At 35.7% G+C, this 17,176-nt stretch overlaps 1 protein-coding gene across 1 annotated transcript in view; it reads left to right on the plus strand.

Annotated features, from left to right (window-relative positions):
* The window catches only part of Grin3a (glutamate ionotropic receptor NMDA type subunit 3A), a 173,728-nt gene that overhangs the window by 42,929 nt on the left and 113,623 nt on the right, over positions 1-17,176 (plus strand). Inside the window, exon 2 of the mRNA XM_047523662.1 lies at positions 931-1,535. Within this exon, the coding sequence (XP_047379618.1) occupies positions 931-1,535 (605 nt within the window). The remainder of the gene's footprint in view (positions 1-930; positions 1,536-17,176) is intronic.

Here is a 17,176-nt window from a genome sequence, read left to right on the forward strand (position 1 = left end):
ATTTATTCTACAATATGTAAAGGCATTGTTGTAAACATTCTCAGGCTGCCATTGTTAAAGGATAAATGTATCAAAGTCTGCTCTTGGGAAGAATAATTCACATATTTATTAATACTGGAAGACCATTTATACTTTGTCCATATAATTAATAATTTGTGACTTTTCAAATAAGATACTCTTCCCCTGTTGAATTGATGAGTTCTATAAATAGATAAAATTATAATGGACGCTACATCAATGTGTTTAATGGCATACATTTTACATTTCACAGCAAGAATCCAGGGTTAGTAGATACAGAAATATACTCAAGCTTTCAACATCATACAATACACTGGACCCTGAAACACATATTGCTAATAACTCCGTGTATATTAGAAGTACTTTGCTCAAGGGTCTAGAAGTTTAGGGAACTATGGTCCATTCATCTTCCCCACTTCCTTAAGTAAGAACTTTTGCTGTGTTAAGATTTCTCTGGGGGGAAAAAAATGGAAGAAGAAAAGATTTCTCTGCTATTAATTTATAAAGAAAGTAAAAATAACTTCTTTCAATTATTGCACCTGAAAGTTTAACAAATGAGTTATTAACAGAAATCTTAGAAATGGGATGCATAAATGGGGCTGCCTGTAAGGATGACAAGCCTGATAAAAATCAAAGACCAAACGCTTGGGGTGTCACCTCTCGCATTTACGCCAAGAACCACCTGCCCTCTGGTGTTCTTAGCAAAAATTGTCAGGAAATAAGGTGATAGGAATCAATGGTTCCCTCAGACAGAAAGCATATTTTTCCAAAGTATGGGGATTTTATCACAAAATATCTGAATACCACAGGGAAAAATAAAGAATTTAGCCTCATATGAAAGCAGAAAGTACCCAGTGTTACAGTCTTTGGCCAATGCTTTCTAATTCTTCTTTTTCATATCTTTAAATACAGAATCCCCTTCACCTACAACTGAGTTTAGAAAATTCATTAAGTTCTGATGCTGATGTCACTGTCTCAATCCTGACCATGAACAACTGGTACAATTTTAGCTTGTTGCTGTGCCAGGAAGACTGGAACATCACCGACTTCCTCCTCCTCACCCAGAATAATTCCAAGTTCCACCTCGGGTCTATCATCAACATCACTGCTAACCTCTCCTCCACCAAGGACCTCTTGAGCTTCCTGGAGGTCCAACTTGAGAGCGTTAAGAACAGCACACCCACAATGGTGATGTTTGGCTGCAACATGGAGAGTATCCGGCAGATTTTTGAAATTACCACCCAGTTCGGGGTAACACCCCCTGAGCTTCACTGGGTGCTGGGAGATTCCCAGAATGTGGAGGAACTGAGGACAGAAGGTCTACCCTTAGGGCTCATCGCTCATGGAAAAACTACGCAGTCTGTGTTTGAGCACTACGTGCAAGATGCCATGGAACTGGTTGCAAGAGCTGTAGCCACAGCCACCATGATCCAGCCAGAACTTGCTCTCATTCCCAGCACGATGAACTGCATGGATGTGAAAACTACAAATCTCACTTCAGGACAATATTTATCAAGGTAGGATTCCAGGCCTGGGTTACATTCCAATTCATGTAGCCGGCCATGAGAGGAAGTAAAATTTTCCTATCTATCCCCTATGATTCTGAGTCATCTTAAACTCTAGTAATATTTCTGAGAGTGTTTCTGGTTAAATAAGGTTATTATCTTCATCTATCAGCTGTAATTTTATGTATAAAAGCAAGAGAGAATACTCAGTCCTGCTTTTAGACCTTGACTTAACCCCTTACTCACTATTGGTTTTGGCAAGTTATTTAAAAGCTCTGAGCCTTAGTTTTCCAACTAGCTGGATATAGAATAATAAAGACACCATTAAATTAACATGAAAAGTACCTAACACCTTGTTGACTCATAGTAACTAAATAAAAATGTTTCCTTCCTGCCTTTTTCTTATCAATAGACTTTAAAAAATCTCTCTAAGTATATACAGAAGAAAAAATTACTCAAGCAGGAAATCTACTTTTCTCTGCCCCCAAGCCTTATGCTTAGGGCAGTATAGAGTAAAGACAAAATCTAGAGTTAGACTGAGTTTGAATTTTAGCTCTGCAACTTATACTTCCATTGCTTGATTAAGTTACTCAACTTTTCTGAGCCTTAGTTTCCTATGTTCTGTACCTATTTATGTAAAATGGATATGGCAGTAGATCCTATTAACCATGGAACTGGGATAAATGATAGATAAAAGGATTTTATATATACATACACAGATAGATAGGTAGATAGATAGATAGATCTACAAGTTCCATGAGAATATCATTTTTATTTTTAGCAATTATTATTTATTATTTGAGACATAAGTAATTACATATATGTACATTCAAATTACCTTTCTGCTTAGTACCTCAACCTGATTCTGAAGTGAGATTGAGACAGCTTATTTAAAATAAAGAATAACCCATCAAATGGAAATGGTTTTCATAATCCCTGTGGAAAGGGGATATTTTATAGGGCCTAGATTTTCTTCTAATAAAGGACTACCTGGTCAGAGAGGCCAAGTCAGAGAATTACTGATATTCTAGAGGTAAGAGCTTACCTGCAGGCTAGGCCCTGCTTTTAGGCAATCCTTTTAGAATAATGACATTTGACAATACTAAGAAGCATGGGCAACCTTGTTGTGTCTTACCTTTAAAGAAGACATGAACATTTTTGGTAAAAGTCCAGGGGATCCTCAGAATTTTACGTTTAATTTTACATATGTGGATCAAGTACCTACTATATTCAAGGCAACATGCTAAATGCCATATATAAAACCAAACAAAATCTACAAACTCTTTACAGAATGTTTTTGATAAATATAAAACAATTCAGATTTATTCCTAAAAAATCTATTAATGATAAAATTAACTATGCTATCATCATCAGAACTTTCCATTTCTCCATATTGCATTTGAATCTCCATAAGATTAAAGTCTACACATATTCTATTTTACAGCTGCTGTCCAGGTTTAATCTACAGTTTGTGTACCAGCATATAACTGAGGCTCAGAATTTTATCTAAAACAAGAAACATTCCCCTTCATAGCAAACACATAAGCAAAGCTGTGATTTATAATTTCAAACAGGCATTATTTTGGAAAGAGAATCACAAACAACAGGCAAGTAAAACCCCTAGTGAAAGCTACATTAAGTTATTTAGCATCTTTCTGTCTCATGTGAAATGAAGAACACAAGAAAAATGATTCTGTGTGGATCCTAAACAGTTTAGAAGCTACAGGGAAAAATATTGGTTGACTTAGGTTGCATATATCTTAGGGATTCATTTTATCAATTTCTGGTTCCCCAAGATGTAGTTTATATCAAGGTGACATGTCTTCTTCCACAAGGATCCCCTACACTTTGAAAGTATATGATGGCACTTACTTTATTCTGTCATCATTATTTGTCTATGTGTCTTACTTCTGAATTAGAATATAAATTCTATTAAGTGATTCAGCCCAGTCCAAAACCTAGCATGCAGCAGGCACTTAATAGATATTTATTGAAATTTATTGACAAAGGAAGAAGGAAAGGAAATTTTCTATTATGTGAATATTCTACATTATTTGTTGTTGTAGAAGAAAATGAGTAGTTGGTAGAAAAATACTATTTAAATTAAAAATGCCCTTTTTTTCTTATGTAAATACTACTGTCTAGTTATCTTTTTCACCTTTTTTTTTTTTTTGATGGAATGTTAGGTTGGTGGATTACCTCTAACCTCATCATGACTGTTTCCAAATTTTTATTCCACAAATTTTGAAGTTGTAAAAGAAGAGTGTGAGGTTTGGAACCCAGCAGCAATTCACAGTGTATTAGGGTCAGTAACAATATTTCCATCCCCATATACATGTTTGAGAAATGAATTCAAAGAACTTCAGAAACTATGCCTCGGACTTCAACTCCCTGAGGAATGGAGTCAAAGAGAAAGTTTCAAAGTGTTCAGGAAAGGGTCAAGGGAAGTGGGTGAAACCTTGGAAGGAGTCTTTATAATGAATAACTTAAAATCTGCCTTAAGCCATGAAACATCTGTGGATCTTTCATCATCCTTATTTATTCTGTTTAATTCAGTCTTTTAGAAAGTTAGTTATTCTCAGTCCATAAGTCACATCTGCATACAGTAATTTTCTTAATTGTTCCTAAATTTTGTGAGGCTGACCCCACTACCTCACTGCATAATAAAAACCAGGAGGATAATGAGCCATGTCAGAGTTATGCAAGCTTTCATTTCTCACAGTCATTTCCAGTTTGGGCTGACAGAATTGTTAACATTTTAAGATGTTAACAAAATCACCAAAAACATGGCATTTTCAGCATAGACTTTTGGACTTAGAAAAATCATTTCTCATGGTAGACTACATAGACATAATTATAGGTATAAGAGATTTTATTCTTCCCAGTTCCCCACATGCCAGAGCAAATGTCCATCATAATTAAATGTATAAAAACTGTTTGGGGACCCAGTTTCTTGTGTGATATTTAATAACTTATTTACAAGTTTCTTTACTAAATGTTAATTATTTGGAGCCAGTAGAGCTGGCACATTATTCTGATAATACTTCCATAAATGCCCATGTCAATGACCATTTGCTGAACTAGGGAGAAGCTGATAAAATACTTGAATCTTGCCATTTTGGAGTTGATAGTCTAACACATGAGATTAAGAAGTTAGCAAGGGTTATAAAACAATGGGATATGTGCTTTTCAAGAATAAAGATGTGGCCAGATAAGGTGGTGCACGCCTATAATCCCAGCAGCTAGGGAGGCTAAGGCAAGGAGGATTGCGAGTTCAAAGCCTGCTCCAGCGAAAGCGAAGTGCTAAGCAACTCAGCGAGACCCTCTGTCTAAATAAAATACAAAGTAGGACTGGGGATGTGACTCAGTGGTGGAGTGCCCCTGAGTTCAATCACTTGTTCCACCTCCCCCCTCAAAATAAGAATAGAGATGTGGCTGAGCATGGTGGCACACACCTGTAATCCCAGTGACTCAGGAGGCTAAGGTGGAGGAATCCAAGTTCAAGGCCAGCCTCAGGAACTTTGTAAGACCCTGTCTCAAAATAAAAATAAAAGGGTTGGGAATGTGTTTCAGTGGTTAAGCACCCCTGGGTTCAATCCTCAATACCATAAATAAATAAATAAATAAATAAATAAATAAATATTTGTTCTGAAACACAGAGAAGGAAATACCTAACTCTTCTTAGATATTTGGTGATGGACTTTGATAAATGAATAGGAAGTTTCACATTTGGAGCAAATTGACAGGCATAGAAAAAGTCATATGCAAATTTTTCAGCACCAGAAAAGGAAATTTAGTACTGTGGTTTCATTAATTGCATATGAAGAGGATTTTTAGATGATTCTAGAAAAGTAATTAATTTGACAGCATAGCACCCAGGTTTTTTATGCCAAGCAAAAGAGTTTGCATCATAAGCACAGTAGACATCAACTGAATGGCAAAACATTAGCTATGACACATTCATAAAACTATAGTCTTGTAACAAAGTAACTAAATAAAATGAGACAGTATAAAAGTCTCGAAAATAAATTTTAAAACTATTAGGATACACAAAAAAATTTTATTTCTCAAAATTTAATTTTAGCCTTGCCCACATTTCCTTCCTTGCTGCACTATGAACACTGAACTCATGAAAGTGAACAGAAGTTTGAGGATTTAGCTGCTATTCCTAGGAATAAGATTTGTACCTGCTGATCTGAAGGCCCTGGTTGCTAATGAATCTATTGTTCTTAGAGAAAGACCTCTATGGATATGGGTTGCTCATAGTCAGGTCAAGGGCACCTTTAAAATTCCAAGAGTATAGACCTGGGTAGATACCTGATTATCCTTGGTCTGAAAAGTCCCTGACCATTTGGCTAAGTAAGTATAGTTCTGATAATTATTTGAGGTTCTCAGAGGGATGTGGAATCCTGACTTTCTTCTTTGAATGTCTGCACTTCATTTCTATATCCTGCAAGAGTTCTATCAAGCAGGTAATAATTAATTCATTTATTCATTCACAATCATTTGTTGAAGTTTGCTAATATTAAATAGACAAGCCCTCAACTCGAGACACAAAGAGTCAAAATAGAGGGTCTTTCTCTCAAGCTGACAATACCTTGCACTTGTTCTCACACAGCAAAAGATATACTCACCTAATTATTCATACTTTTATCTATTTTCCTTGACCTGGCTATTTGGTTATCATTATTCATTGAACCAATACCCCTTCTGTTTGTGATTATCCTCTGGCACCAGCTGACATTTCTGGGCCCCCTCCTCAGGTGACCTTAAAGCTGGATCCAACATGTTAAAAACTCTTTTCCCCCTACAACTTTGTTCGTCTTGATGCTTATATGGTCAAGCAACACAGAGATTAACTGACCTTTTATTAATAGCAAATGCTTTAATTGTTGAGTCTAGTCCATGTTTGTATAAATATATCAACATACATTCTATAATCATATAACTAAAAAGAACAAATAAAAATTTTAAAAAAGAATCTATTATATGCTGGATATGTTGAGATACTTGAAAAGTTTCAGAAAAAAATTCTAAAGCAACTATCTATTTAAGAAACCTAAGGTATAACTTGATGATGGTCCACAATTCATTCTTGGATATCAGAAGAATTCCATTAACACTTGAGACTGCATTGTATAATTCTAATTTTGCATATTCCTGTCCAACAACCACTATAATATAGTTTGTGACCCTAGTAAAGGTATTTAAACTCTCTAAACCTTACTTTTCTCAACTATAAGGATTCCTATCTCAAGAACTTAAGTTTGTTTGCCTAAGGTCACTCAGCTAGTACTTTTATTGAAACCAGCTTACAGAAATCCACATTCTGGACTCTTTCAGAATTAATATAAATCTTCCTTAATTGGGATCCTATTACTTTGCACTTTATGTTCTTTAATCCAAAAGCAATATATATTCTGAGGTTTAATTTCCTGTGTATTAGCATTCTTGTTCTAAGGACCTCTGACAAACCAAAAAAGAAGTTGTGTTCATTGAGTGTAGAAGCCAGAGATTAGATGATATTTAACACTGGCTCCCTGCAGCCCCGTGGAAAATACATTGCTGTGAGTGACCCAGCATGTCCAGTTTTACTCCTAAGTTAACTAACTCAGCCCAGAACTGCCGAGGAACTCAGCACGTCATGATCTCAGGGAGCAGTGGGTAAGACCTGCATTTCCAGATGCTTCCATCAGGATCCCGTGTCACTGGACTAACTGACTGAAATCCTTTGAACTTTTCCCCCATTCTGGTCATTTCTGTCATACCAAGAGTTAAGTCTCAAATTTTCACTCAATCATGGGGGCCTTAAGAAGGAACAGTGACCCTATTTTAATAAATATAGCTCAAATGAATTTAATCCAGGTCCACCAGGCTTTAAACTAGCATTTTTTCCAATGTAGAGAAACTCCCAAGCTTTTATTTGCCTGAGAAGAAATCATATTCTTTGTCGACATTTTACTTTGTTTGCATGTTGCAAAATTTGGAAATATGCCAAAAAATAGTGTGAAGCTATAGAGGGTAAAGTTGTAACTTTAAATTCCAGATCAATGTCTCAGGGTCACTTCAATCACCATACTCTATAACCTTTCAGAGGGATGTTCCACTGGTAAATTCTGTACAATGTTCCATTGTCAGGGCTGTCCCAAGGCAGTACTGGGAGATGTCGGTACCTGGGCTAGCCCTGGGGCCAGAGCAAAAGAGCCAGAATAAATTAAGTTGGGCGATTACACGTAATGACCAAGATCAATTCAAGAGTAAGCACAGATAATTATGGAGAAGAGTCAAGGTCCACATCAAAAAACAAGGAGTAAAATCAGTGACTAGGAGTATGGAACAGAGGTAACTGTTGTGTACCATGAGGAAGAAGAAAACACAGGAAAAGTGCCATTTACAACACATGGAAACAAGAAAAAGAGAGTACCAGATTCATATGTCTGATTTCTTCCTCACACTTGCCAATAACAACACTGTTCAAAGCATATATTACATTATGACCTAATCACATAGGTCATTTTTCTTTCTTCTGGGGAAGAAATTCAAGAATGCCAGGAGCTCTCCTTCCACTACACAGTTTTACTTGTTAAGTGACTGAATTTGGCAGATATTGGCAAAACATAGATCCAGTGATTCATATATATGTACACATAGTTAACATATTAATAAATTGCTGTTGCCCATGAACTGATAGAAATTCACTTCTAAAAAAATAGACCTTGTATGTCGTTCAAAAAGATAACATAGTAAAAGATTACAGTGTATGGGACCCTCTGCTCAGGATTGAACTTTAGCAATTTTCAATTCCTATTAAATTCCTTATCAGAGAGGTTTCCCATTGAGCTAATTTCTATTTTTAAAACTATCCATTATTCAGGAGGAAAATGTATTAGAATCTTAATGCTTCAAACAACCTACAAATTGCAAATGCAAATGCTTCCTGGCTGATTGAGCCTCATTCTTTTGGAAAGTGATGAACTCCTTAGGAGATACATATCTGATTTGAGCAGAAGACATGTATTTAATTGCAAAGTCAGATACTGTGTTGTGCCCAAGATTCAGATGTCTTGGTGTGATTGGTGCTTAGATGAATGATGAAGTCTCTTTCAGCCTAGCAGCCCGTTGTGGTATGGAGCAGAGTAATGGGGATGGGAGGGGGTGTTCATTCCTGACAGAAACTCTGAAGAAGCTGCTCTAGGGATGTGTAGTCTGTCAAAGTCCATGCCTTTGAGGATCTTAGTCTAAAAAGTCAAAGCTGAGGTTAACCAACTGCCAAATCCTTGCACTTCAGGCTGCTAAGGAGGATTAGGATGTTCAAGGAGTCATTTTACATGCAGGTCAAGAAATCATCTACATCTAATGTTTCATTTGGAGAGCGGTCCTGTGTGAGAAGAACAAAATCACACAGTTGGCAATATGTAAGTAAGGTAATAGATAAGCTCTGTGGTTAGATGGCTAAATTCACATTATCATACAAGGAAGTGGATACCACAGGGGTCCACTTCTGTGAATAAGCCACTAAGTGAGAGATGAACTAGTAATCACGGTGTATGAGTAGACAAGGATCCTCCAGGGCTGAAAGGAAAAGGGGAAACTGACAAAAGAGACATTGGAAAATAAATAAATGAAAGTAAGTACATAGATGCATTCAGAGAGTAGGGAGAGGAATGATGTGGCAACAAAAAATAAAAAGTTCAATTAAGTAGAAATTCAAGTAGGAATAGTCAAGAGTTGACATAGACAAGCTCTCCTGCCCACAGGACAGAATGTTGCATGGAGTCCACCCAAAGTTTAAGACAGAGAGAGAGGAATGGAGGAAAGGAGAAATTTCAGAAAAATAAGACAAAGAATATTAAAAGAATAATGAGATAACTGTAGATTTGACCTCATGCCAGAAACCATTAAAAATACTGGAATGAAGGAAAAGAATTCAGAGCCCAAGAAAGAGACATGAAATGAGAATTTAAGGAGTAGGAGAGTTTAGGGAAAATCCCTGATATGTGAAGAAATATCATACACACAGATTAAATACAAACAGAAAATATAAATATCTAATAATTAGACAACTGGAGATCTGTGAAGCCTGTGAAATACAAGAATTGAGTATAAGATTTCTAAAAGACTATGCAAACAAAATACTTTGGGGCTCTTGGTAAAAAAAAGAAGAAGAAGAAGAAGAAGAAGAAGAAGAAGAAGAGAAATGTGTGTGTAATGTGAGCTTGTGAGAAATGCAAAGGTGCAGAACATGGAGGTTGTGAGTTTTTGATTGGAAGATTTGTTGTAGGTATGAGTCACCAGAAAAAAAGACAGGATTTCTAAAGTTCATGGGTCTCTTCCCAATTCTCCTCCTGTCCCAGAAAAAGAATAGGAAACCTTGAGAACATTCCTTTGTGTCATACAAAAGACCTTTACTGAAATGGGTTTTCTACTACAGTCAAAAGTTGATATATTTTGGAGCTGAATAAAAAGAGAACAAGAAATGAATATTTGGATTCAGTGCATAGGAGCCAGTAAAACTGACAAGTGAACCCAGTAGACTAACAAGAATTAGATGGTGCTGTGGGAGGTAGGAGGAGTTTGAGAAGAATGTCAATAGTAAAAATACTGTCAAAGATTTCTAATCAGACAGAGGCAAAAAACAAAATTAAGTTCTCACAGGCAGAAAAAAAAATGATAAAGCCTTATGGAGGAAGAACCAATCTCTCACTCCTCAGGGGGAAAATAGTAAATATGATGAGATGATCATGGGAAAGAAAATTCAGATCATTTTGTAAGATATAAAAGAATGAGGATACAGATTTTTTTAATGATAACAAGAAATTTCCTATGGGGAAAAATATATTTCAGAGCTTTACTGAGAAAATAGATATTCACATGTACAGATATGATTAATGGAAGGCAACGGTAGGGGGAAAAGCAGAGATAATAGGACAATTTCAAAGAAACAGAAAACAAGTGAGAGAAGATAATACACAAAGAGGTTGATGAGTGGAAAAAAACATAGATTAAAGTAGAAATAAATATATGACCTGTAAACTGCTGGAAAAGGACACCTGAGGATGGTCTTGCCTTTAAAAGCCACGTGTTGATTAACACGTTGCCAAATGAAGATTAGAAATAACTGGATTATTATAGTACCATTTCAAAAGCAGGAAAAAATACTGATTTATTATAATTAAAAATCTAAGACTGGTGAAACTTTATAGGCTGAATAAGAAGAAAAATCAGGAAGCAACAGTTCTTAAAGTCTATAAGGAAACCAACACTATTGGTAGTGGGAGATTTTATTATCTGGCTCTAGTAAACTGTAGAGCAAATTAATAAAAAATAAAGCATGGATAATGCAAATTATTCATGCAAATTAAGTAAACAATAAAAATCAAGTAAAACATGAATAATTGATTAGAAAATTTTTTCTAATTCATTAGAAAAAATTAAGATAAATGCTGCAGTTAATGTTGCAGAGAACCTATACTCACGTCAATTAGTACATGCAATACCAAAAATTCCAGTAGCACTCAAAACAGGCTCTAAACTTAGGTGGTACACTGTTATATGGAAAGTACAAAAGATTAGAGCTCAAACCATTTCAGTAATATAATTATTAACTATTTAGAAAAGATCAACATACCAAAATCATTTATATCTGACCAAAGCAATAATCATGGTTAAACTGATAGATTTCAATAAATTCTAAAAAGAAAAATGTAAACATGGGAAATAGGAAGAAAGAAAGTTGAGGGTGAACGCATAAGATAGAACACGTAAGATATATTATAAAATATCAAAATAATGAAATAAAATAAAATAAATAAAATAAATATTTAAATCGCTTTAAACCTCATTAAAAAATAAATTGCAAATAACAGGGTGAGCATAGCATATTAAAATGGTTTTTCTGTTATAATAAAAGAAAACACATAGTAGATTTGGAAATGTCAGTAAAGTGTGTGACTTTCTACTAAAACACCAAATACTAAAATTGACAAGTAGAAAACTTGAATAGACCAAAATATGAACTAATACAGATATGATAAAAATGCTTACAACCACACAAAGATCACACACAATAGACCATAGGATAAAAAAATTACCTAACCAGGATAAGTCACTGATACAGCCTTTCAAATCTTTAAGAAACAGAAAATTCTGACGCAAAAAAAAGATAGAAAATAGCCTGATTATATGCCAGAGTGTTTACTTCATAATTCAAGGTTAGCTATTTAAAAAATAATTTCTGTTACTGTATATTAAATATTCATTCTTAACACCATGCCAAGAAACTTCCATACATTATCATAATTAATGTGAATATTATGACCATGTTAAATAGTGACCACAAATTGAAATACCAGACATTGTACTATTATTTTAATACTAACAAATAGAATGGTATTTGGCACAGCTGTGTGTGTACCCACTGACTGAGGATGGACCAGTCCATGCCCCACCCAAAGGCAGCTTCTCCTCAGCTCCAGATGTTTGCTGTCTTTCTAGAATAGAGGTGCACTGCCACAGGAGTTCTGTTTATTTTTAATTTTTTTTCAATTATTTCTAGTTCTGTCATTCATCAACTCTTAAGGGTTATCTTAGAAGATTATTAATTATGTTGTCATAGTGATTTAAAAAAAAACAAAAATTGCAAAATTCTGTACCTAGTTTTACTACTTTTGATCTAAAAATCAACAGAAAGCTCTTCTAAACATTCAGATCTGTCTAATCTGTTTTTATTAAACACAGCCAAAAAAAGGAAATAGAATAATATTTTTTAACCCTCTAGACTACTTATCCTACATATCTATGCAACAAACAATATGGCTGCTAAAGATAATAGAAAGAAAGTAATTTAAACACAGAAAAAGTGAGAGTTTGTACATGCCCTTTGTCATATCATCTAAGAGAATTAAAATTAAGAACATAGAAAGTATAAAAACAGTTAAGTTTCATTTAAGATGTAAAACTAAATAATTATTTTGGTTCATCTATTAAACATTTATAAAACTTAATTAAGTATTTTCCCATAAGAAAACCATATTACATATTTTTAAAATAAAAAGCAAACATCTTAGGAACTGGGGTTATATCTCAGTGGTAGAGTGCTTGCCTAGTATGCATGAGGTCATGGGCTTGATCTCTAGCACCACAAAAATAAATAACATTTTATAGTCCACTTCCTCTAATACAATTATAAATAAAGATGCTATATTTGATGGTATATTTATAACTTTAAATGCCTCTATTTATTATAAAATAAATTGTGAACACAAATGTATCCTAATCAAAAAAACTAGAAAGGAAAGAGATAAAGAGATAAATTAAAAGTCAAAATTAATTGAGGAGAAATTCCTAAATTAGCATAAATGACATTTTATGCACCTCTTTAGCAATAAATTCCCAGAAGAATATCATTTGCCAAAATTGATCATGAAAAGTAAAAAGTTTAACAGAAGAGATTGAAAAATGAATTAAAGGATATTTTTTTAAATGCCTGGTCCAGTTAGTTTTAGAAATGACTCCCACAAACTCAAGTGGAAAAGTCAAACACTAATCATTTCAACTGAAATTTATCTAAAACATTTCTTATGGAAAGTCCTTTGCTTCCTGGACTTTCAAGACTATCTTCTACCTGGTTTAGAAAGTACAACAAAACCTCTCTCAATGAATTATAGGGGGAAAGTATAATCAGATCTACAGTTTACTTTTTTAATTTTAATTTTTATTGTTTCTTTTTAGTTATCCATAACCTTTGGATTCATTTTGATGTAATTTTTAAAAGCATGGAATATAATTTGTTCTTATTCAGTCCCCAGTATTTTCCCCTTCCCTCTCCTCCACCTTCTCCTTGTTCTCTTTCCTCTACTAATCTTTCTGCTATTTACGTTTAGATTTTTTTGGGGGTGTGCCAAATGGGCTAGTGCTTTGTAGATATACATGATGGTGAGCCTTATTGTGGTATATTCATATATGTACATAGGAAAATTAGGTTAGATTCATTCCTCTCTTCTTCTCTTATCCCACCCCTTCTGTCTCTTTTTTCTATTTTGATGGAATCCAGTCCCCCTCCCATTTCTCTCTCCCTCTCCCTCCTCCCTCTCTCTCTCTCTCTTAATTTTTCCTCCTTATTTTGGACTATCTTCCACATATCAGAGAAAATATTCAACCTTTGACTTTTAGGGTCTGGCTTATTTCACTTAGCCTCATAGTCTCCAGATCCATCTATTTACCCGCAAATGCCATAATCTCATTCTTCTTTATGGCTGAATAAAACTCCATTGTGTTATAGAACACCTTTTCTTTTAAAATGTCCCAAAGTGAATTAAAATCATGAGTTTCCTGTCACATCCAACCACCACCTATATTCTCTCCGACTTTTCTTGTAGCAAAGACCATCACCTCTACTTGTGCCTTAGAGCACATTTTTGCCTTCTCAAGATCATTGTCCAAGAAATTCCTTCCTATCTCTCCTACATCAATAATTTATCTATTCTACTGAATTGTTTCCATTGGCAAAAGAGCCAGTGCATAATTTTCCACCTGAAATATGTACACCTATGTATGTGAGACATACACACATACACACATACTCATGTAGATGTTTCCTTGATTTCTTCCTCCATCGCCATTCCATTTATGTCCTTCTCTTTACAACATAACACTCCAAGGAGTTGCCCCCCATTTCTTCACATTCTCCCTTGAATCTGCTTCACTGAGGTATTAGGCTCCAACACTTCACCAAGTTACCCTACAGAAGTCACCAGTGACCTACACATTGCCAAAGCCAATGGTCAATTCTCTTTGTTTCAACCATCTGCTGGAAGCATTTGATAAATTCCATCACTGTCCCCTTCTTCAAACACCTTTTTACTTGACTTCTAGAACACATTGCAGCCTATTTTCCTACATCTCTGGTTATTCTCAGTATCTTTCGGTACTTCTTCCTCACCAGTGCCACCTCTACATGTTAGAATGTCCCAGGACTTATTCACTGACCTTCTCTTTATCTATAATCATTCATGTAATGATCTCATTGGGTCCTAAATGCTGTGTGTACATTCATGGTTTCCTAATCTGTCTCTGCAGTGCCCACCTTATTCTTGAGCTCCAGGTGATCCAACTATCTACTTGACATCTCAGTTTGTATCTTTATAAGTTATCTTCAAACTTAACAGCCACAAAATCACATTCCTGATAGTTCTCCCCCATCCCAAATCTGATTCTCCTATGATTTTCTTTGTCTCAATTAGTGGCAACTCCAGTTGCTCAGGGTAAAAACCTGAGTGGCATCCTTCACTCTCCTTTTCCTGCAGCCATGTCTGAGCCATCAGCAAATGCTGTCAGTTCCAGCTTCAAAACAGATCAAGATCCAATTAATCCTTCCCACCACCATAACTACCCCCTCAGTCCATAGCGCCATCACCTTTTGTCTACATGTGTGAAATTACCTCCTAACTGTTCCTTCCGTCTCAGCTCTTGTCACCGAAGTCCATTTTTAACAGCACTGTGACAATCCTGTTAAAACACAAGTCATATCAAATCATCTTTGTGTTCACACTCCACCAATGGCTGTTCATTTCACATCAAGGAAAAAGAGTCCTTACAATAACCTAGAAAAGTCTATTTTTCCCAAACCCAGTCCCCTACAAATTTCTTCTGACTGCCTCTCCAGCTACTCTGCCCTCATCCCTCCTCAAATGTTTCAAACACACTCCCACTTCAGTGATATGGACTCATTTTTCTCTGTGCATGAAATGCTCCTTATTCAGATATCCTCACCTTTTCAGAGAGAAGGTCTTCCCGGGTTGTCCTACTTTGTTTTTTTCCCTTTGCACTTAGTGCCATCTAATACCTCACAAATATTATCTGTTTAGCAGATTTGTTCCACCTCCTTCCATAGAATATAAGCTGCATGGATGCCTGTCTTCATTCACTGCTAGGTACTTAACATCTAGAACAGTGCCTGGCATTTAATCAGTATGTTGAGTGCATAGATGATTGAATGGGTAATGTGTTGTTTGTTACACTCTTTGCTCATTTGTTTGAATGAGTAAGTATGAAAATCCTTTAATTAGTATGTTGGGATTTTTATGTGCTAATATGGCTTCTAAAGTAGATCATAAATATAGTAAACACAGATCTTGCTTACACTATGAACTGTCTCAAAACATTTTAATTTACAAAGTGCCAATTTTATCTCAACTGCCATCCAAATCAAACTTATTCTTAACTAATGACATAATCAGGAACTTTTAATAAAGTAAAATTAACTAATGAGCCTCATTCTTTTAAGCAGAATGGTACTTGGTAGGGGCAGTTACTGGACTCTCTCTTAAACATCACTGTGTGGAAGGCACAGTGCTAAACCAGGTTCTCACTCCTATAGTGATAGCCAGGTCCTCATACAGTGGCAAAGGTATAGTGATATTCTTCTAAGTGGTCTCTGGGTCACCATCTCTTCTTCCTATATACACATTTTACTTGCTTGCAGGTCAGTATTACTAATGTGGCCCTCTGGTTATATCATTACATTGCTCAGAAATCTTCATGGCTCTCTTTTTACTATTAAAATAAAAACCAGTCTCATAAAATGGGTGTGTAAAAATTCTCTGCAGTCTAAAGTTGCAATGTGTTTTTTTCCACCTTGCTTTCCAATCAGATTGCTTCCTGACCCTTCTTATATTTTCCATATTTTGGGGGGGTGCAGGGTGGTGTGCTAAGGATCAAACCCAGGGCCTTGTGCATGCTATAGAAGTACACTATCACTGAGCCACATCCCTCTCTCCGCTTTTCATCTCTTTATCTTTATAACATTCCTGAATCTGGAAGGTTTGTTTACAGTGTATATTGAGGCTGGAGCAGTTGTTTGATCAGCATAGAAAATGGTGTTGGTATTATTCCCTTGGATTCAAGTTCTAGATTTCTATTAAAGGAACTAAAGATTACTTTTATCCTTTCATATGCCCACATATTCAACTAAATACTGAAGGTCTTATTCATATGGCCTTTTGTTAATCTGAGTTTCACCCATTCTTGGTGTGGTTTGTGAGCTAAGTATGATCTGTACATTGGCCCTCTTAAAATCACTGCTCTTCTTTATGAAGACAAATATCTCTAATCATGCCATCTTTTTTCAACTTTTCCTGCTACTACCTTATAAAAGAAGCAGAGAGAGAGGAAGTAAGAAAGAGGGAGAGAGAAGGAAGAAGCACTCTGCCTGGCACATGGAATTACATTTGGGACCTCCTCCTTCCAGACTATTTCCTATAAAGTCAGCAAGGGAAAAAAAGTATTCTAAAATTAGTTCTGATGATCATGTCCCTCCCTGTGCAGAATGTCTTCAATGTCTCCCCGTTGCCTCATGTGGCCTCAGAGATGACGTAATTCATTTCCCACCCTCATCTGTAGCCTGATTTCTCACTGCCTGTTGTCACACAGCTTGCACTCTCCACCTGTGGACTTTGTGCATGTGTCTCTGTGGGCTGACAGCTTCACTTTCCATTTTAATCTTCCTAAATAAACTGCATTTCCTTCTTTAAGACTCAGTTCTTTAAGACTCCTCTATGAAGCATTCCTGGGCACCCCTAGAGTAGAACCTGGAGGTGCCTGTGTTCTCTCTTCCAGTGACACCAGGTTTCCCTCCATCAGGATGCTCATTATAC

This window comes from Sciurus carolinensis, chromosome 14, assembly GCF_902686445.1.
Source record: "Sciurus carolinensis chromosome 14, mSciCar1.2, whole genome shotgun sequence".
NCBI classification, from domain to species: domain Eukaryota; kingdom Metazoa; phylum Chordata; class Mammalia; order Rodentia; family Sciuridae; genus Sciurus; species Sciurus carolinensis.